This window comes from Exophiala spinifera (genome assembly GCF_000836115.1).
Source record: "Exophiala spinifera strain CBS 89968 unplaced genomic scaffold supercont1.8, whole genome shotgun sequence".
NCBI lineage: Eukaryota > Fungi > Ascomycota > Eurotiomycetes > Chaetothyriales > Herpotrichiellaceae > Exophiala > Exophiala spinifera.
In genome coordinates, this window is record NW_015622520.1 from 143,601 (window position 1) to 165,315 (window position 21,715).

The window sequence follows — 21,715 nt, forward strand, 5'->3', positions numbered from 1 at the left end:
TTGCCTTGTCGAGGATGGCTACAAAAGTTTAAGAGAAGTTTCAGCCCGAAGAGCTGATCAAACCCCCCCCCTAACCCAGCCGCAATTTGAGACAAGGTAGACGACGACGCCTTGCGGGTAACCCTCCAATGATCGACCTCCGCGCACCTCTCTGAAGCAGCGCTACTGCAGTCCTTTCGAGTTCCCAGAAGAGGCGCCTTTGCAATACTCTGGTACACTGTTGGCCAGTAGTCTGGGGCCACGTGGAGCCGCACGTGGGACCTTTGCAAACAAACAGTCTCTCTTAGCATTCTGTCCGTTGGACACCAAATGTGCCGGGTCCTGAAATGCTTCTCGCAGACCGGTTCGCAGCACATGCGGCTCAAGTAATGTTTCGCTGAAGCCTCCCATGGGACCCTTTCCGACTTCTTACATATAGAGGGGAAGGGGGCCTGCTGCCATACGCGACTTCTCTCTACTCATCTCATACCTTGACTATCGTGGATTTCCGGCTTGATTGACCTCGGCGAGGTCACTACCGTGCGATGAGTGAATTGTCTGCGTAACTGCCAGATCCTTCACTCCCTTGCCGGTGAGACCTTCAAACTGCAACGAGTAAGAGAGACGATGGAGAGTCCGGCGGAAGGCACAGGCGAACAGCCTGGGCCTACACACACCCCAAACTCAGACCCAACATCCAAGGGTGACATGGACTCGACCCCTGGTCAAGCTGCCTCCAACTCTCCTAACGACAACAAGGAATCTGCCCGCGAAGAAGGGAGCCTAGAGGCCAATGAAAGGTTGAGCAGCAGCTTGCCTAACGGTGAAGCCATGGCCCACCACAGTCTTCGTGAACAGTTGATCGCAATAGAGACAGAGCTCAATTTGGTCGATAGGCTGTTTGGTCTTCAGCAGTGAGCGAATATGATGATGATCATATTTATCCGGTCGCTGATGACCTGGATGCGGAGCTCGACAACTCCACGGTTTTCAGCTGGGGATTTATCTGGGATTCAATGTTCTTCATGCGTGAAATGAGACAATCGTACGAGTCGATAAAGCGTTACAAACAGTCGCAAAAGGCAAAGGACAACAAGATGTCAACCAAACCAATTACCCCTGAAGAACCAGAGTCTGCAAGGCAGATCAGCACCGCAGCCTTCTCGAAAGGCGAGCCATCAAGGGTATCCTGGGTGGATTTGGACATCTTTCTCGAACCCAAAAAGATGTTGGAAATGTCCATCATGAGCCCGATCGAAGCCGTTATTAGTGAGCCAGAACCGCAAATTATCCGTCAATTATCATCCCACATAATGAACACCTCTGCCTCAGCCTCGAAACCTTCGAGCAGCCGTCTACTGGACTGACCGATCAGGACAGGGGATCCTCGCGGGCAGTTGCCCCTTCCTGAGAGAGTCAGGATTCATTCAGGAGCGCTCCTCTCCATCTTCGTGCTGCTCTTCGCAGATATGGTCGCCAGGGACGTTGCCTCCGATGCCTCTATGGTGTTCCTGCGTCCATTCAAGGGAGCTCATTTATTACGAGAATCAATTAAGGGACTGCCTCATGAACTTGGGGAGGTGTTTTGGAGTTCACAATGGGGCAGACAACAAATCCTTTCCTACTCCAGGGTCGGATCGTCCAGTAGACAACAATGGTGATACGATCGAAGCAAAGGAATATCAAATGAGCTCCTCATTGGGCCAACCCACTATTCGAGGAGAAGAAGAGGTCCTGAATGGTCACGACAAAGGAGAGCCTGACAAGGATGAGCACATTGACGAGGAAGAGGGGACATCGACCTCCATTACAGCCTTGCTGCACTTACCCTGCTTGTTAGGTTTCATCGATGATGAGATCAAACCAAAACTTGCATATATCAGCAGTGATAGTTGTCGCAAGATTCTCTTCCACGATCTTTGGCACTTGTTCAAGCAAGGACACGAGGTCATTAGCCAAAAGGAGAAGCAGGCATATCGAGTTATTCGAGTCCAGATTCCCCGGCATAAGGTCGAGGACCTCCTGGATGAGGTGGTGGAAAAAGCGGCCAAACGACGAAGAGGAAAACAAGGACGAAACCCCAGTCACCATTTTCTGTGCCTATATCGACTTTGACGGTAAGCATTTCGGCCCAGTCTCGGTCAAATTCAACATTTCGCCCTTTGGTGGACTTAGGGATATCAAATCTCTGCCCATCTACCCACTTCGGCTCACCAAATATACGGAGCTGCGACAAAATCTCATCAAGCGAGGGAAGATGCTTCTAGACGTGTCCAAGTTTACGCCCATGTATTATATGGATTTGACCTTGGATACCAAAGACGAGATTGATAGCCGAGTGGTCGTTGACTTCAGCGAAGCGCTAGCAGATGAGCAAAGGCAAGAATGTACCCCAGCAATCGACGCGCTCCAGACTGGCCCAGACGAACGGGGTGATGAGATGTGTTAGTCGGCGTGTTGTCTTCATCAGGCTGTGCGGCGGGACGATTATGTCGACTCAGCGCTCACCGAGTATTTCGTCAAAAGCCTGATACCCGACACGGCGTTTGGAGCGCCATTCCTGATTCTGGCGCCTCGGTCATTGGAAGAGACCCAGGGTGCGTCGGAAGAGGGGCCAACGGACGAAGAGTTCGTGATTATGACATATCGGGTCTTTGCCGTTGTACTTCGCAGTCGAAAATGGGGTGAGTTTTCCTTTCATCCAACAGTTTCTCCACAACTATCTCTGTTGTGGTGAGGCTGTCACACGCAGTCTGGCGACCCCAGAGTGCATGGCGACTCGAGAACCTCATATACGGACTGAGCCTCACCGCTGACAATGATTGGCTGCCCAGCTCGATCTCACTTTTCTGAGATATGAAACCACCGATGCGATAAATTCAACGCTCAGGGCTTTCGAACGACTTGAGCTGCCAGGCGGTCACCGCGAAATGGTCAAGTCGCTGGTAACACAACACTTTCGCGACAGGCAAGCCGCATTCATCAGGGATGAACAGACGGATTTGATCTGGAGAAAAGGTATGCTTGCTATTTCAGTGCTTCCCCTACCCGACTGTCTGTAGTGCTCACTCTCTCCAGGCAAGGGACTGATCCTCCTTCTACATGGGCTCCCGGGGTTGAAAAACCACCACTGCTGGTTCATCTCCCGTCTAGAATAGAAGAATACACGAGGAAGTCTCACTGACTTCTGGACAGAGGGCGTGGCAGAGCTGTTTCAAAAACCGCTATTCCAGATTACATGTGGCAAGTCGCCAATGTCTTGAATTTTGGACAGTGTCGAAGGCTGACTCTGTCCAAAGGTGATCTCGGAACTACCGCTCGAGATGTCGAGACGGAGCTGGAGAAGAACTTCGCGCTGGTGAGTCGGTGGGGCTGTATATTGCTTCTGGACGAGGCTGATGTTTTTCTATCTGCTCGAGAACGGACTGATTTCAAGAGAAACGGCTTAGTAGCCGGTGAGTGCAGTGATGGTCCCTTAACTAGACGTCGACCTGCCATGGCTAACTCAATCATCAAGTGTTCCTGCGCGTTCTCGAGTATTACACCGGCATCCTCTTCCTCACCACGAATCGGATCGGGGATTTCGATGAAGCCATCGCCTCTCGAATCCGCGTCGGCCTATATTATCCAGAGCTCGATGAACTAAAGACTAGAAATGTCTTCAAGCTCAATCTCGACCTGATTCGCGAACGGTTCAACCGCCACGGCCGTAAAATCACGTTCGACGCGTCTTCGATTGATGATTTTGCCAAGCGGCATTTCCACGAACATAAGTATACCCGGTGGAACGAGCGGCAAATCCGGAACGCATGCCAGACTGCCCTCGTCCTAGCCGGGTTTGATGCCCATGGGGCTAAGACACTTGGAGAGCTGGACAAGGATGTAGAAGTTGAGCTCCAGCAGAAATACTTCACATTGGTCCAGACGGCGTATCTTGGCTTTGCACGGTATCTGGGCGATATTCGAGTCACACAGGGAGATCGGAGGGCCATCGATTTGCGTTTGCGAGCGAAAACGGATACACCATACCAAACCATACGGAGCCGGTTTTCTGTAGGCGTGGAACCAGTCAGGCTGGGCTTAAAGGACGGCTGGCATTCACATTCACACTCAGAGGCGCATTATCCCGTTAAGAGCGATCCCTTCCAGCCTTTGGTAAACCAGGGGTACCCGACTGGCTCAAATCCAGAGATGGGACCGGTGTATGGCCAGTACCCCCAGCAAGGACAACCCCTCGGACCGATGGGGAATACTGGAGGAGGCTATGAAGCTCAACAAGGATTCGCACATCCTGGAAGCCAACCAGGTCAGGTAGACCCAAGGCTGTACCAAGCTCATCAAGCGCGGCAGGTGGCGCAGATGGGAGTCAACCAGCAAGGCCAGGTTTGGGGGAATCCTAACTTGGGTGTCAACTACAGTCCCGCCGCCACCCAGACCATTCAAGGACAATCCCTATACGCACAGCAGCTTCAGGGACAGCCACAATACGGCTATGTTAGTATTCAACATGGCGTCAGTACACAGAATGACACTATTCCAAGCACGGACGCTTCCTTGCAGCCGCCTCTGACAGGAGGAGGAATAAGCGACGGAGCTGGTTTGACAGGACGGCCAAAGGGAGAGTGAAAGGGCTGCAAATGCTGTGGTCATCGAGTGTACATTTGGAGAGCATCATCAGGGATCAGTGATGTCCCTCCTATGTCGCTGGAAACACAGGCTGTTTGGCTCAGACGGGTCATCCATCTCTGTGCCAGCAATTAGTAGAGGCTGGTACACAATCAAAGAGCGGAAGGGCAGAATTCCACTATCTAATGTCAAACCCCGAGAAAACCTCATACCTACCGTTTGGGAGGCCGGCATGTGTATCTCGTACCTTGATATCCAGAAAGCTTCTCGAGAACCTACCAGAGCTGGACTTCACCCACAGTATCCAGAACATGACACTCCTCTATCCAGAGTTCGTCGAGCGGGTAGTGAGACTACCATGGTTCCCGTGCAGACGTGAGCCCGGGCATTAGAGAGCTCTCTGGTTAGTCTAGGGAACGTTAGCTGTGCCCATGCAAACCGGGTTTATTGATAAGCGCGGACATACGTGTGTGGCTTACTAACTAGGGTGGAATTCGGTGAACGCCGCAGCGTGGAGGTTGCGGCTATCGTGTTCTTTGGATTACCAGGAATTAGCATGGGTGGGAGTTATTCCTTTTCTTGGTCTGTGTGCGTTCCTGAGAGTACAGTAGTAGCTCTCGCGTACTGCTGGGGTCGATGCTAAAGGCATGTGCATCCACAAGGACCCCAGGAGAAGGTCAACCAACAAAACTTTACGCCATCAGCTTTTCTGTGCAACCTGTCCAAGCAACACCACTACTGCGTAGTGCAAAATGGATATCACTTCCAAGGCCACTTTGGTGACTCGGAATGACTCAGCAACTGGAACTGGTCTCTCATCTGGCCAGCAGGGTCTCCGATATGCGGCATTCAAGGTTCAAAGCAGCGACACTGAGCGGATAGGCTCTTTTGATGCCGACTCCGGGAGGTTGACACAGCTGACCTACGCTTCTGGTACTCGTGTCCGTAGCCTGTACGAGGTGATCGAGGCCCGGAAATCAGATATCGTGGAGTCAAACGAATCATTCTCTGTCGATGAAGTAGACCTTCTACCGCCCATCTACGGGCGCGACGTACTAGCTGTCGGCAAGAACTACGCGGTAGGTTGTTAACCGCAACAGGGTCACTAGCCAATGCATTGACGAAAGCCAGGAACACGCAAAGGAATTCAATGCCTCGGGATACGATAGCTCTGACAAGGTCGATCAGCCAACACATCCAGTGATATTCACGAAAAGGGCGACCTCAATTGTCGCTCATGGTACAGACATCTATTTCCATCCTAGCTTCACTCACACCTTAGACTATGAAGGTGAAATCGGAGCCATCATTGGCAAAAGGGCGTTTCAAGTCCCTGAAGAAAATGCCTTCGACTACCTCTGGGGATACACTATTATCAACGATGTCACGGCAAGAGAGAAACAGCGCGACCATAAACAGTTCTTCCTGGGCAAATCCGCCGATACCTTCTGCCCAATGGGTCCAGTGGCTATGGCAAAGGAAGACTTACCAGACGTACTGGAGGTGGTGACGCTTGTCAATAGTGAAGAACGACAAAGGGCAACGACTAAGGACCTCATATTCAGCGTCCCTCACCTGATATCGGTCATCTCTCAGGGTCAGACCCTCCTTCCAGGAGACGTGATAGCCACGGGCACTCCAGCCGGCGTTGGCTTTGGCTTTAATCCGCCGAAATGGCTTCAGCCTGGTGACGAGGTAGAAATATCAGTGACAGGCCTAGGAAAACTGAAGAATCGAGTTGGGAACAAGAGGCCGGCTCAGCCATTCCATCAGCCAGCTACGATCTCTACAAAGAACGATAAAGCTCTGAGCCAAGGTCTGACCAAAGTCGGCGCAACCAGCCTATTCTACAAGACGGGTGGTACGGCGTCTGGAAAACCTACCATCTTTGTCCACGGCCTCGGCGGAACACATGAGTACTTCAACACTCTCGCTGAGAGACTACCGCGGAGATGGCTGCATTTGTTCGACTTCGAGGGTCATGGTCTTTCTCGCATCCAAGCATCCCAGTCTGTGTCCATCGAGTCGATTGCAACCGACATCAAAGGCATCGCGGCCCATGCAGGGATTACCTCTGGTCTGACGGTGATTGCTCATTCCATGGGATGCCTTTCTGCAATGAAGCTCGCGGCTGAAGATTCAGGACTTGTGGACGAACTCGTGCTTATGGGCCCTCCTCCTTCTCCGCTTCCCGCGGGAGATGCGACCACAACGCACCAAAGAGCTTCGACGGTTCGAGGTCAAGGCATGCACGCGGTCGCTGAAGCTGTAGCTCGCATAGCCACGTCTGCCTATACACAGGAGCACAACCCGCTGGCCTTTATCGGAGCAAAGTTGTCCCTCCTTTCTCAAGACCCCGAAGGATACGCCAAAGCTTGCCATGCCCTCGCCGACACGTCCAAAGACGACGGCATCGACATGTCCGGGATCAAATGTCGGACGCTGATCTTGACTGGTCGAGAAGATAAGGTCTCGCCTCCAGCACTTTGTGAGAAGTACGCTTCTCAGATGCCCTTGAGTGAACTGACCGTCATCGACAATGTCGCGCATTGGCATCTATTCGAGGACCACTTGAAGACGATCGATGCCGTGGATCGTTTTCTGTCTTAGAAGGCATATCTACGATTCTAGACGTTCTCAAAACATTTAAGATGTATTTAATGGTGACGCTGGCCACCGTCATTAATCACCGTGCATCAGTTCGTCAATTGCATCGATGATTTTGGGAAGGACTGGGCAAGCAACGCGAGCACCACGCCTATTATTGAAGGACAGGAAATGAAGCAGATCCAAGATCAATGTCAAAATCGACAACGACCAGGCATATGCTCTATCCAAAGGAGCTGTGCGTCATAATCGTGGATGGAATTACCAATTCGTTATTTTGTGATATCTCCCTCGACCATATGGTCGGCCACAACCAGGGACAACCCAGATTTGCCAAGATATAAGTACATGATAAACGAAACTCGTGCGAGTGAGAATGACGGGAAGGCAATATTCCCCGGTGTCTACTTTTGTTCCCTTTGGTATACATTTCCATAAGTCGCTTGTAATCTGGCACTCAAGTAGTCGCCTGAGGTCAGTGTTTTCATGCCGTCAGCATCGACAACTCCGCCACCGTGTCCAATCACCTCTTTGCGGAAGCTCTCTGCTCTGTCAGCGACTAGTGGCGAAGGCATAGGAGTTAGCTTTGTGTCTTCATGAGGTTGCACAAAGATGGCGATCGAATAACGATCTGTTCCTGCACCGTTACTCTGGTGTCCATTTGTGTCGGATCCATTGACGGCATCCGTTCCCTTAGTAGGTGGAGTAAGCACAACTCGATGGATGGTCGACTTTAGTAGGCCGTTGGTCCAGTAACTCAACAAATCTCCAATGTTGACGACAACCGGGGGAAACGTCGCGGAATGGTAGTTGGGAGGAAATACAGGAACCGCTGCCCACTCTCCGTTTGGTTTCAGCAGTTCAAGCCCAGGTTGACCAGGCCTGGTGAATAATAGCGTGATGCTACCGTAATCGGAATGTGCACCGGCTCCAATATCGGCCTGAGGGTTGTAGTCGGTATTTGGGGGGAGGGAAGGGTAGTACAGCAATCGAGATGTGTTCGGTGCATTGTCATGCGTCCGCGCTATCCAGTCGACATCTAAGATTTCGAGGCCCATAGCGATGAGCCTGAGAAGCCGCGTTGCCATATTGCGACACCTGGTATGAAAGTCACGAAGTGCGGCATCTTCTCTCTGGAAAGTGGCGGGCATTGGCTGGTTCCATTCGCCAGTGGTGAGATTTGGTCCCTGAAGGTTGAATGCTTGTTTGAAATCGCCCCGTGCGTGCTTACCGGGGTCGAGGTTCTCGACATGCATCCCGACATAGCCGCGATTGTGTTTGATGGCACACGCTTGCTTCTCTTCGAGGGGTGCTTCCGTGAAGAAGCGGCGGGAGACGTCGAAAATGTGATCGACCGTTGACTCATCATAGTCGTATGTTCGAGCCGACGTCGTCTCAGTGCCATTCTGGGACTTTGGAGACCCCGCAATCCAAAGGAACCCCCATTTTGCGGCCGCGTCTACGATGGCTTTACCAAGCTCCGGGGTTTCTTGGGAGATGTCGAACAAGGGTAGATCCACAGTCTCGTCGGAGGCGGCAGCGTTGCCGTTCGGCACGGATACGGCAGGCATGATGAATAATGGGCACGCTCTCCGGCAGTTGCAATCGTAGTCAAGGTCGATACGGGGAATTGTAGAGGTTCAGGAACGTGTCCGAGGAGTTAAAGTTGATATGAAGATGAGCTTATCGGCAGACACGGCCGGATCCGGCCGTCAACGAAAATATCTCTGCCAATGGTAGCAAAGTGGCGGTAGTCGAGGTCAAAGTTCCGCCTGCGTTGGTTGTCGCGGCCATCTCCAGGAATTATAAGTTTCAATAACCAATTGTTTACGTCCAGCATGTAACGTATATGACATATACAGCAACACGACAGGCCCAACTCGCCCGAAAGTCCGATGACCGCAGAATCACGTGCGAAGAGGATGTAGTCACGTGATGCTCTATACCAGGTATAGTTTAGCTTCAGATGCTGGTTTCGCACTTCAATTCCCGGTCAGTATAGGATCTCGTTCTAGTTAGAGACTCGTTAACCCACCAATTGATCCCTCACCACCCGCGAGTCTGCAAGATGGACTCCGCTGCCCAGACTTGGGCGGGATTGTCAGCGTTGTGTACCGAACATCTGGAAGGAGAACTTACAATATTTCTTCGCCGTTGGTGACTAACCTACCCACGGTTTTCCAGGTAGGCTATCTCAGTCTCGACATTCTGACAAGCCATTTGCGAATATTGATTGGGGGGTTTCGTCAGTTGCCCACTGAGTCTACAGTTTCTGAAACTACCATGGCGACCATCCACATGTCAGAGGTGACGGTACTTGGCCCCAATTCCTGACTAGTATCGCCAGCTTCCCAGGTGCATGGTGGTGGCCGGATCAAGAAAGTAATGTCTTTGGCTAACACGCGACTCAGAAGATTCGCAGTTGTACTCGAAGATGGTTGGCTAACTAGTTCGATTCGTGGGTCAGGCTTAGGACAAGTGGAGTTTTTCAAAAGGCCCGGTTTGAAACATGGGCTCATGATCCTTGTCTACTATCCAAAGATGCCTGTCGCCGCTAATCTCCTAGCTGCGTATCGAGCCGGGCGTCGGACTCGATGAATCGATTTGGTTGCATGCACACTTGCGACAACTGATTTCTTATTGCCGGACGGAACAAACAAAGGACACGATCGAGGCATACAATCCAGTTACAAACTTTGGCCCCAAAGTCGCTATGGGCCAAAGTTGTTCTCTACCTTATTTCGACCAGATCAACTGCAACAGCAAGGACTATGTCAGTGACTTGACATCCTTTTCGCATTTCAGGCGGCGCTGGTCACCACGCGGCGCACGGTCAGCAGAATCAAGAGAGCAAATTGGGCAGATACGGCCATATCAAGTCCGCAGGTCCCTGTTCCTCGCTTCCATAGAAAACTTGTTTTACTCCTCGTTGCCTGGTTCTGATCTGACCAACGAAGATGGTGCTTCCGACCAATGAAAGTCACTCGAAGCTAGTACAGACCTCCCACATTCGGTCTGTCTCAAATCTGCCATGACTACTCTCGCTAGGCATGGCGGCCTGCTATACAGATACGTTTACCAAATCTCAATGTGGCCGTATCTGGGATTCGTACTCAATATCTCACTCCCTGGGTGACCGAGACTCCACAGTGCCCTGGCTGTCTCCTGACTCTGCTGTTACTTTACGACACTCGAAGCTCTCTCTCATGGTAGAGCTTTCAAGGCGATGTTAATCTCCTCGTTCTCCCTCGGCACATCACGCGTGAGGGAAATCAAATGCGACACCTGTCTTTGGCAGGCTCAAACTCCGAACTCCTGTCAGGATATCAACGCCAGAATTGGGTCTGCGAGCCCCTGGAGCAAGCATTATGGAGAGGGAAGCATATGTCGATTTGCAGCTGCTTTTCTCTCTCAATACTGTGTTCCTGTTAGATCCTCATACTCACCTCATCATTGCAATGTTTTCCTGCCCCCATTTACTCTCACCCACCTAGCACCTTTAATTTCACACCATTACTCCAAGGTTCGACTCTCACGAGAACCAGAACCCGACGACTCTCTTATAATCAAGGCCATCGCTTTTCTGCTTCTCAACTACTCGAGATTCGTCGGACTACTCACGCCTCATTATGGAGATGAACCCTGTGCCGCGCACGCCTGAGTCGGTATATTCCAACGACAGATTTGACTCTACTTGGGAGCCATCTTTTGCTCTACGGTCACCTTCGCGCATGTCGATGGCTTCCCAGGCCGATTCTAGCGCACCTCTAGGCACAGCTGGTGCCTTCAAATGCGACATCATGATCAAATTTCTTCGTCAGCGACAAAAGGAAAAGCTGTGGTCAAACAATGATACCGAAGAAGGTGTAGTCCTCAAAAGAGCCAAAAACGACTTCATTTGCCAGCCTTCCGAGCTGTTGTTCGCTCGGAATGGGCTATTCGAGCAAATTAGTTGCCTGAATGTCAAAGTGTGTATAGCGTATTTCGACCGCAATCATACTGACCACAGTAGGTCGCCATGACCGTCCGCACAGACGTTGTCCAATCGTTTCTACAAATATCGCAACTACCCTACATCCCATACCTCGACGGCCTACGAATTCAGGTCCTCCCCAACATGAATCTCCTGTCGAACTGTAAGAAGCATCATTTTGCGGCCTTCATTCGAGACCCGGCTCTTTTGGTCGTCTGGCATGACGACCCTGAACAGATCATCAGCCGAGCTGAGCAAATCGAGCAGCACCTGGTATCCCTGCTCTGGAAAGACGATAACACTATTTTCAAAGGTGCATCACCTAATAGGACACCTTCAATTAACGTCGCAGAGAATGTGGACGCGAGTTCCGAGGAAGAGGGGCGGCGCTACGACGACAAGCCCAGGAGAACATTGCTATATCAATCTATCCTCATGTGTTTCGTGGGAATCTTGGTCGTCCTCACCATCGGCCTTGGTTGGCGCAAGGTGGTGGTTGAGGTCAAAATCGATCACAGCTACCTTCGCCTTGTCCTGGCTATTGTCATATTACCCCAGATCTGGCTAGGATGGTTCTTTTTCCAGACGCTGGTCAATGGAATCTCACAAATCATCGGACCAGTAAATCAAATGGACTCCAACTCCCGGTCATTCTCAGGGCTTCGTTCGAAGCGCATCGAGACTGAGTCTTTGCCTCATGTGACTGTACAATGTCCCGTGTATAAGGAAGGGTGAGCATGTTCCTCTACTAACCATTAGCCCCGGAAGCAGCAGCTGACTTCTGAAGTAAGGCTGTGGAGTGTCATCGACCCGACGATGGTGTCCATCCGTGAAGCCATCTCCACGTACGAAATGCAAGGAGGTAGCGTCAACATATTTGTCAATGATGACGGGATGCAACTTCTCAGTCCAGATCAAGTTAAAGAACGTGAAGAATACTACGAGGAACACAACATTGGCTGGGTTGCCCGTCCCAAGCACAATCCAGGCCCGAACTTCAAAGACGGAGAAAAGCCCTTCATCCGACCTGGAAAGTTCAAAAAGGCGTCCAACATGAACTATTCCATGAACGTCTCTGCTCGTATTGAAGACGGTCTAGCCAGGATTCCCCGCCACGAAAAGCGGTCACAGCAAGACGAAGACAAGGCCTATCAAGAAGTGCTCGACCAGCTCCTGAAAGAAGATCAGGGCCGAACATGGGCCCAAGGCGACGTCCGCATAGGCGACTATATCTTGATAGTCGATTCAGATACCCGCGTGCCAGCCGACTGCTTTCTTGACATGGTGAGTGAGATGGAAGCGTCGCCGCAAGTGGCCATTATCCAATACAGCTCGGGAGTCATGAACGTGACTTCTAGCTTCTTCGAAAAGGGTATAACGTTCTTCACCAATCTTGTCTACACGGCGATTCAGTTTGCGGTAGCGAACGGCGACATCGCCCCTTTCGTCGGTCACAATGCCATCCTCCGATGGTCTGCTATCCAAGACATTGCGTATGAGGATGACGGAGTGGAAAAGTATTGGGCCGAGACGACAGTGTCGGAAGATTTCGATATGGCACTCCGACTGCAATCCAAGGGGTACGATCTTCGTTTCAGCACGTACTTTGGTCCCGATGGTTTCCAAGAAGGTGTATCCTTGACAGTATACGATGAGTTAGCACGGTGGGAAAAATACGCCTACGGTATGTATGACATGAGCATGAACATGAGCATCATGCTCGTCCCTAGAACCAATGCTGATGCTGATCATGATCCTTGCTATGTGGACAACATAGGCTGCTCTGAACTCATCTTCAACCCGTTGCGATATTGGCCCACTAGAGGACCCGTGACACCCCTGTTTCGCAGGTTCATGTAAGTTTGGTGTTTTACCTCCTTCCTGCTACGATCCTCCGGTCTCCGCTTTACCAGATACCGCATACCAGTGATCGCCGTACTGACTCCTTTTCTTCCTCTCGTGGACTAAAAGGTTCTCAAGCATGTCACTGATGGCCAAGATCACCATCATGTCATACATCGGCACGTACTACGCCATTGCATCAGCTTGGTAAGTTAGAGAATCCTCCATGTTTATAAAGACCTGCTTAAAAGTCCGACACCCGCCAAACCATGCTCGATGCCACGACACACAAGTTTGAGGAGCTCGCTGACTTTTGTCCTCGTCGTCCTCCGTTACGACTCGACTAGGATCCTCACCGCCATGAACTACTTTCTCATCGGCTGGTTCAACGGCTACCTCGACCACTACTACGTCGACTCATTCAAGATCTATTTTTCCATCGTGGTGGTGTTCCAGGCTCTCGGCACAATATCACTTGCGGTGTTGCGCTACGTAAGTCTTTTTCAAGCTCAAGTCCCGTCTCGTCTCGAGTAAATCCAATCAAAGCAATGCAACTCAATCACTGCCCTAGCCGGTCCATTTTGAAGACAATGGAAGATACCTTTCTATCTCCGTGGACGGACGTGGTGGTTTGAAAGACTAAAGATTCCCCCCGTACATTCTCAAAGGTCACTTGAAATTCAAAACATTAATATTCTGATCTTCACACAGCGCGTTTCGGGTCGCTCGCTTCTCGGGTCCCTTTTCGAAAACCTCAAATGGCTCCCTCTCCTGACCATCTTCCTCGGCGGCATTTCCCTGCACGTGTCGCAGGCCATCGCATCGCACATGTTCTCCGTCGACATGACCTGGGGCGCGACAGCCAAAGAAGCGACGCGGACCTCGTTCTTCGCCGAAGTTCCCGTCATTCTGCGCCGGTTCAAATTCACATTCACCTTCTGCCTCGTCACCATCACGACCATGATCGTCCTCGCCGGCGTGGGGCCTCTGGGGCGTCTCGTGCCTCACGACTGGCTGATCACTGGGTTCACCGCCATCTGGCCACTGGCGCTGGTTGTGGCTTTTCATTTTCTTCTTCCTTTGGTGTTGAATCCGGGATTGATGCAGTTTACCTTTTAGAATTTCTTTGATTTGACTTATGAAGTCCACATCGAGCGGGCGGCACCACCACCCATGTATCGCTTATATTCGTTCCTTGTACTTGTGTGAGTGTCGTTGTTGATGCGATCCTTGTTGTTGTCGTATTACTTGTCAAATGAAAAAATAGCGGATGACGACTGTTGTACATTTACTAAACTCCTGGCCAGAAATCATACTTGGTATATATCACGCCGGACTTGGACCGGTGAGTCTCATAAGAGTATCTAGGTTATGTAGCACCATGATGGGCATGGAAATTTGGCAATCGGGACAGGCGTTTAACATCCACGCTTCAATGGGCGCAAGAGAGAACCAAGTCTAGCGTTGAAAGATATTGCGTGTTTGAGGAGGATATTATTAACTCAGTGATGACCACTACATACAGCCAGTCCACCATATTATTTTGTACACTTGTAATCTTCCGTCTCCCTCTTTTTCCACCATCACGCATGAGGCTCGCACTCAATCAATCAACCATCCAGGCAAGCATGTACTGGCACGGACAGAAGACCCATCTCATAATATCAGGGTCCCAGACCCATACTGCCTAGATGGGCGCCCTGTTGCGGAAACGGTGCGAAGCGCAGTCTCGACGCGGGCTGGTGGCTGAGTGGCGACGAGCTAGCCAGTCCCGTATGATGCCGTTCCAGGTCTTCGTCCGGTCTGAAGAACGTGACAGAATGGGACAAGGCCATGCCGTCTTCGTTCTTGGCCAAGGCATAGGGGACGTCGCAGTCGTCCTCGGGGGCCAACTCGAGCTTCCAGCCGTCCAGAAAAAACTTGCAAATCAAGATCGCGCGGACGGCAAATGGATGTGCCAGGGCCAGTTCCCTCAGGTACCGTATGCTTGGTGTTCTGTAGACTTCGCGACCCTCGGTTCGTGTCTTGTGGTCCGCCATGCGCGCGAGCTCGGCAGACATGATAATGTACGGTATGAACGCCGGCGTCCGGCGGAGGGTGTACAAGTTCCGGTAGGCCTTGAGGAGAGAGAGAATGTTCTCGGTGGCTTCTACGCAGATCTGACGTGTAACCGGGACAGTGTCGAATATGCCGGTGTTGAAGAATGGTCTGAAGAGGAGTAAAACGGCGAAATGGTAGAAGATACTGCAACGAAGAACCAGATTTTGTCAGTACACATTAACTATAGATATAGCACATACACACGAACATACACAATGAGTGTAGTGCAAATCGGGAAACACTCAAGTCGTTACTTACTGCGCAAACAAAACAGGTGGTGTCGAGTTTCTGCCGAGCCGGAGCGCATCTGGTAGTGAGCTGTAGAATTGGAGATGCTCTGTGTACAGGGCCCGAACTGAGAGCGTGATTTCTTGTGTGTCTTCCGACTGCAAGCACAGGTTCGTCTTATGCACGAGCTGTGCAAGCTCGGCGAACACCTTGTACACCGACCTAATATTGCTCGGCTGGTGAAGGGTGGGATCGGGGTCGACGCCTTGGTCTGAATACGGCCTCCAATGTTCGTGTTCAATTTCGTCGATCTTGATCGGTTTGTGAACCAATACCTCCTCGGGCGTTACTTGAGGCTCTCGTCCCACACAGAGTGACCAGGCCCTAAAGGGAAAGCATATCAGCAAGTGATACACGGAACGTACCTGAAGAAGGCTCATACGTACTGTTCTAGAGTATAACATCCCCAGAAGGTGGCGGCACTGACTTGGCGTTCTGGATTCGAGTACAGCAATCGGTCTGCTCGCCGGTCTTGCGAATCTGCCAGGTGCAATCCGAGATCAAGCGCCGTCCTCATGGCAATTCGAGAGAGGTGCCAACCGCTCATGTCATTCCCGCAGCTCGCCTGTCTCAGCGACATCAGACCAAGTGCTTGGATCTTTGTCAAGGTGGGGACATCTTCGTAGCCTAGCAGCCGTTGCGCCTCTTCGTAGAAATGGTCGCCAGCTGACGACGGGACATCTTGAAATTTGCGTGCCTCTGGGAGATCACTATAGCGAGCGCCCAGAGCGAGGATCGCGTTCACAAGTAACGGCGAACAAAATCTCTGGTTTCCATTGTGAAAGTCGAGGAGGAAGTGCTCCTTGGACAAACTCGCAAAGACTGGGTATTCCCAGCAGAAATATAGGGTAATCAGATGTTGTACTAGATTATCGTCGTTGGTTGCTTGCGTCCATGACGAAGCCGGGTAAGAATGCGGAGCCGGTTCGTTGTCGGTCAAAATCAACCGAGACAAGTAGGACAGGCGCGATGGACCGACCAAATTGAATGATGAGAATGGCCGCTGTTCCAAATCGCCAGTATGAACCGGTTGGTCTTGAGGCTTTTCAGGGTCTTTGTCGCCTCTTACGGGACTATTGTGCCCAGCGGTGTCTCGAGGCATGCTTGTAGATCCCGAGTTCGACGCAGAATTCGGTAGAATATCTTCATGCTCTAGATCCTACATGAATAAACGTTAACACAGCCGTGACCAGAAAAATAGCCAGGGTCGGATTGTATTACCTCCATGAATTGCACAGCCTGTGTCCGGGCATCCGAATCGATCTTGGTCTCAGCAATGAGGCCAGACAGCAGGCTCGCCAATCTTTCATTTTTGGCCTGGAGGTCAAGCACGCTACTCTTGCTCTCGATGAGTTCTTTCCTGGCCTTCTCACGTTTCCTGTCACTGTAGACGCATTCGACTCCGTCGATCTCACACTTGGCGCATCTCAATCCCCCGGAACATTTTGTGCGCATTCGACGACATCGGTCGCACGCGTGGGCAACACGGCCTCGTGAATCCATCCCCCTTGTAGACCTGATCAATCCAAGACGTGTCGCGATTAGGGTGACGCAAAATCATCATGAGGAAAAAGACCTGTTCGCCGCCGACACAACTTGTGTGGCGGTGCCAAAGTGTCTGGACAGCGTTGATCCTCCAGTTGGAGATCGAGATTTGAAGTCTTTCGATGCCGAGAAGCCCGACGTTGAAGTTCTGGAATCAGGTCGAAGATCGACCTATTACTGGCCGGATCCCACCTGGAAAAATGTTTCCGAGGCGGAAAAGCGAATATTCGCTCTGCGTTTTTGATACGACTTACCTGTGATCTTCATGTGGCCTTTCCAGTCGACGTCATCTCTGGAGCTTTTCTTTCCATCTCAAATTCGTCCGCATTGTCCTCCCGGCTGTTATATCCTGGTCACGAGACCCGAGCCTCCTTATCTTATCTACAATCCGAGTACGGCGAATCTTAACGACCATATCATGCAAATCGTACCTAATCGCAGTATCAATGTTATCATCCATCATTCCAAGACTCCCTGCGAACACCAGACCTCCCTCGCTCCTGAGCTGCTTGCAAAGTACATCTCACTTATCGTGTATTCTGGGAAGCAGATGTAGCCATCCCAGCGGAGCCCATCTTCGCTATCAGACATGGGTTAGTTGCGAGAGTCTGTACAGCGGTCGAGTGATATTTGACGCATGCTTAGGAGAAATCTCAAGATCCAATGAGGTATGTCGTTTGTCAGGGACAATGAATCCCGATGATATGTGTTGATTCACATTCCTGGAGTCTGTCCAGACGCACGTATATCATAAACAACGCGTCGAGGACAAGTATGGTGTCGAAACATGGTTTCTCTTCCTCTGCAGCAATGCTGACAGGACCGAATCAACCATCCCATACCAAATTGTAGCAGGATCAGAAACCAGCGAACGATGTCCTTGTAGCGAAACATATTGAAAAGTATTCTCACCGGTTATCAGCTCATACCTCAACCTGTAGAGCAAGTACGTCAAAAACGGTTGATGAAAGAAACGTGAGGAAGCCTCAGCACCACGTTCTCAGTGTAACAAGAGAACGAATATAAAAGAGGTCTCGGTTTAGGAAGACATATACCAGTACATTGATCTCCATGCGAACGGCGGGATCTTGCTGCTCCCTCCTGTAGATGAAGAGTCCATCGAGATCAATGTGATCAGTGACCAGCGATCAGCACAGTGCACACGTTGACTTGGCTGTCGCGGACATGAATATACTAGACAACAATGATTGACAAGAGACAGATGGATCGTGATAGTTCCCTCAAGAAACGTTGCTCGTAGGTCACCTCCCTCTTCGTCTCCCAAGGCAATCAGTCACTGATCAGGCGACCGAGATATCAACTTTTGATTTATCTAGTGGCAATCCCATGAGAACTTTCCCGATCAGAGAGGGAACATGTGTACTCACAAAAGGCAACGTGGTCCTTGATATTCTTCGCCTTGTCCTTGGGATCTGGATAATACCACGCGGCGTCCTTCAAGGTTTTGCCGTCCACGGTGAGATCGTAGTAGCTGGCGGTTCCCTTCCAGGGACACACAGAGTGGGTATCCGAGTCACTGAAGAGTGACTTGTCGATGGCGCTTGGTGGGAAGTAGACATTTCCCTCGACCGTCTCATATGTGTCGGCCGAGGCGATCACTTTGCCCGAAACTTTGGCGGTTGCGGTCGGCATGATGGGAGAACTGTGGGCAGACTTTGAGAAAGGTAGGTAGCAGTGAGATAAGTGGAAAATTGTCAGTATTGAAGAGACGAGGGCTACAAACCAGGCGAGAGTATTCATATGTACATAGGAGTAATCAAAGTCGGCGTCATCTTGAAAGAAATCACGAATGCGAATGACAAATCCACCAGAAGAGGCTTACGGAAGCTGATCTGGGGCCGCTTAGTTCTACGCCTACAGGATGTAGAAAGACCGAGGTGATTATTGGTACAAGATTTGATATTTTGTTCAGTCCTATCATTGAGGTGAGATTTAGGGCGATGCATGATCGGTCAACACGACGAAGCTGATTGGGCATCCTCCTGGAGACCCCCAGGTCTCATCTCTCCTCCTTGTATTAAATGTAAGCACGATATAGACAAGATATCGTCTCCCGGCAGGTCGGAATTGCTGTGGTTTCCGCCCCCGGCTTCTTCGTGGAGGATCACCAACACAGGGTAGATATCCCTTATTTCGACGACTGAGAGCTCGAAGAGGTTTCTATGCGTCTCTGTGGCGCATCTCCGGCGATGTGCGCTCCCTTACTGGCATCTGCTATATTCGATGTCAGACTCGTTGATCGAATTCCTGTTCGAGGCCATTTTCAGGTGCCAGAATGCTCCTTAGAGGTCAAAAGTACAGGTAGATATATGTTCCCAGTCCGAGAAAGGTGGCCCTCGTCGCCAGTCGCACTAGAAGATGGGGTCTGGCAGCTCTGTTCCAGTGCAATGGAATGCTTCATTCCTTGACAAACTCTACCTCCGTAGTGTCTCTGGAGACTCTGGAAACACTCGATTCCTCGATATCTCTCCACAGCTTCATTCCATCGGAGTCGTTCGTATATTCGAACCACAAGAAAAGCTTCAGATTTTCCTTCATACTGTGCCAGGAGTTGATGTCTAGCTCTCTGGTTAACCGATCGAGCGTCGCCAGATACCACGGTCGATCGGAAGTACCGATACTGGCGACTGCTCCCATGACGGTAACCCACAGCATCAGATCCGCCGCTTCGTTCCAGCAAGCCTGCACATCGGGTAAGCACAACTGTTTGATGATATCTGAAGACAACCGGCCAAAGGGAGCTGCGACTGCGGGCAATGGAAACACCACGAGCAAGCTATAGACGACAGTCCCCAGGAGCGCTAGGCGACACAGCGGATGCTCTTCGCCGTGTGGGAGTGCATCGGGCATGAGCTGCATTAGGTTATGTTGAACAAAATTTCGTTCATCCATCAGGACGCGTTGTATTTGGCTCTCAGGACGTGCATGCACATGATCGTCCACCGCAAAGGTGTATTGTATTATCCACTTCAGGACTACTAAGAGTTTGGAAACATCTTCATGCGCATGCCCCAGAATTTCGGGCAACACACGGAAACCCCTCCCTAGACCGACCAGGGGATGAGTCTTTCGTGATGCCGAATTCAGCAGGCTGACAATGTCATCATGAATCGTCACATACGGTAACATGGGAGGGGCGAGATTCTGACAAGACAGTACGATATCACCGCTATGAGCAGTGAGTATGCCGGACAGAGAGGAGGAGAGACTTGTGGGCACTCACAAGGAGATGGTCTGAGCCAAACCGGGCAACTTGAGCTTGTTTAGTCCGCCACGTAAAGTCAACATTTTAGCGAGGCCTTGGAGATGGACTTGCACCGTCTCTAAACGGCCGCCATAAACGTGAAGGAGTTGCAAAGTGGTGAGAGGGCCCTGAGAGGGAGCAATCGCAGGAGCGTGGCGTCTCAGATCGCCATGATATGTGAGAGAGTGGACTGATAGGATGTTTTCATCCTCGCAGCTCATGGAGCTGTCCAGAAATTTCTGATGAACACCCCGTATGGTTTCAGTGTAGCACTGCATCGTCTCGCGTGACTCTAGAAAGACCGCCGACGGATAGAAGATACGATTCCGAGTAAGCTGGCAAAAGAGAGACGCGTGGAACAGGCCTCGGTCGCGAAAAGCCATCTGAAGCCAAGTGCTGGCAAGGGGATGGATGGTTTGACCTGCTTCAGGTGGGAACATCAAGCCCAGGAAGTTTTTGACTGGAACATGTTAGCAATCATTCGTCTCTGCGAATGTGTAGGACCATGGTACCCTGATCAAGAACACGGCTGACGAACTCGGTCGGCAAATCAGAAGGATACGTTCTGAATGGGTCGTGATGTGTCGATACCTGCAGCGTTGACAGTGCCGAGTCAGGGAGTATCAGAACGTCGCTGTATGCTGGTGAATCTGCGACCGCATGCTTACTTCGCTCGTCTTCCGTCTTGGGCGGAGACGTGTCGCTTTCCGGCGAGGTAGAGGCATGCTTGTTGGGGGTCGCAGGTGCAAGGGGACGGCGTCGGCTCTTGGACATGCTGCTCGTCGAACACCGTCTGGCTGGAGCTGCTCGGCCCGGCGAGAGGGATTCAGACCTCTTCTCTTTCTTCACTCGGCGCCAGTGAAAGTTGGAGGCGTTAGAGCGAACGAGGATTTTGTTCTGGCTGCGCTCGGCTTCAGAAGAAGGAAGCGCCGTCACAAACTGAAAGGCCTTGGATGCAGGGCGCGACGCTGCACCGCCCGCGCTTTCATCCGGCCGACTCTTCAGGGCTTTCGCCTCGTGCATATCCTTCTCGTTGTAGACATAATCCCCAGGAGCAAGGCGGTGGTGGTTCGAGGGAGGAGGAACAGCACCCTGCCGGCCTTCTGTATGCGCAAGGAGCAAGGAGGGAGAAGGACTGCGGCGACTACCTAGGCTCAATGGCGCATAATGGAACGAAAATGAGGGTTGTGCTCGGTACAAGGTACAGACAATGCTTGTAGTGGCCAAGAGGGAGACGTTGCTCTCACGCAGAGGCAGAGTCAGTCACAAGGCCGTCCAAGAGAGAGCTCGGATATGGGCATGGTCAGCCCGGCTCTTGACTGGAAGAACCTCATCCGGGGCCATGGGCGTTCATTGTTCGCAGTTCAGAGACTGTGGTGTGGTGGATGGTGGGCGCAGCCATGGTTGGAGTGGGTTAAATCTCTCCCTCGCCTCCTCCCCCTCCTCCTCCTCCTCCTCCTCCTCCTCCTCCTCCCCCCCCTCCACCTCCA

At 51.4% G+C, this 21,715-nt stretch overlaps 7 protein-coding genes across 7 annotated transcripts; 3 read left to right on the plus strand and 4 right to left on the minus strand.

Moving 5' to 3' along the window:
* Positions 1–606: 606 nt before the first annotated feature.
* PV08_10068 (uncharacterized protein) lies at positions 607–4,605 on the plus strand (the record flags this gene model as incomplete). Its single annotated transcript, XM_016384383.1, has 7 exons — positions 607–893; positions 974–1,248; positions 1,586–1,989; positions 2,051–2,423; positions 2,481–2,663; positions 3,279–3,434; positions 3,497–4,605. The coding sequence occupies 7 exons, from the start codon at positions 607–609 to the stop codon at positions 4,603–4,605; spliced, it is 2,787 nt and encodes a 928-aa protein (XP_016230985.1).
* Positions 4,606–5,357: 752 nt separating this feature from the next.
* PV08_10069 (uncharacterized protein) lies at positions 5,358–7,215 on the plus strand (the record flags this gene model as incomplete). Its single annotated transcript, XM_016384384.1, has 2 exons — positions 5,358–5,684; positions 5,737–7,215. 2 exons carry the CDS (start codon positions 5,358–5,360, stop codon positions 7,213–7,215), a joined length of 1,806 nt encoding a protein of 601 aa, XP_016230986.1.
* Positions 7,216–7,616: 401 nt separating this feature from the next.
* Positions 7,617–8,783, minus strand: PV08_10070 (uncharacterized protein; the record flags this gene model as incomplete). Its single annotated transcript, XM_016384385.1, has 1 exon — positions 7,617–8,783. The coding sequence occupies one exon, from the start codon at positions 8,781–8,783 to the stop codon at positions 7,617–7,619; it is 1,167 nt and encodes a 388-aa protein (XP_016230987.1).
* A 2,058-nt stretch (positions 8,784–10,841) lies between these two features.
* On the plus strand, positions 10,842–14,146 carry PV08_10071 (uncharacterized protein; the record flags this gene model as incomplete). Its single annotated transcript, XM_016384386.1, has 7 exons — positions 10,842–11,180; positions 11,225–11,916; positions 11,977–12,869; positions 12,963–13,041; positions 13,157–13,234; positions 13,375–13,519; positions 13,739–14,146. The coding sequence occupies 7 exons, from the start codon at positions 10,842–10,844 to the stop codon at positions 14,144–14,146; spliced, it is 2,634 nt and encodes an 877-aa protein (XP_016230988.1).
* Positions 14,147–14,691: 545 nt separating this feature from the next.
* PV08_10072 (uncharacterized protein) lies at positions 14,692–16,517 on the minus strand (the record flags this gene model as incomplete). The annotated part of the gene is made up of 3 exons (XM_016384387.1): positions 14,692–15,271; positions 15,386–15,739; positions 15,802–16,517. 3 exons carry the CDS (start codon positions 16,515–16,517, stop codon positions 14,692–14,694), a joined length of 1,650 nt encoding a protein of 549 aa, XP_016230989.1.
* A 1,772-nt stretch (positions 16,518–18,289) lies between these two features.
* Positions 18,290–18,613, minus strand: PV08_10073 (uncharacterized protein; the record flags this gene model as incomplete). Its single annotated transcript, XM_016384388.1, has 1 exon — positions 18,290–18,613. One exon carries the CDS (start codon positions 18,611–18,613, stop codon positions 18,290–18,292), a length of 324 nt encoding a protein of 107 aa, XP_016230990.1.
* A 765-nt stretch (positions 18,614–19,378) lies between these two features.
* Positions 19,379–20,999, minus strand: PV08_10074 (uncharacterized protein; the record flags this gene model as incomplete). Its single annotated transcript, XM_016384389.1, has 3 exons — positions 19,379–20,150; positions 20,205–20,685; positions 20,738–20,999. 3 exons carry the CDS (start codon positions 20,997–20,999, stop codon positions 19,379–19,381), a joined length of 1,515 nt encoding a protein of 504 aa, XP_016230991.1.
* Between the last annotated feature and the right edge of the window lie 716 nt (positions 21,000–21,715).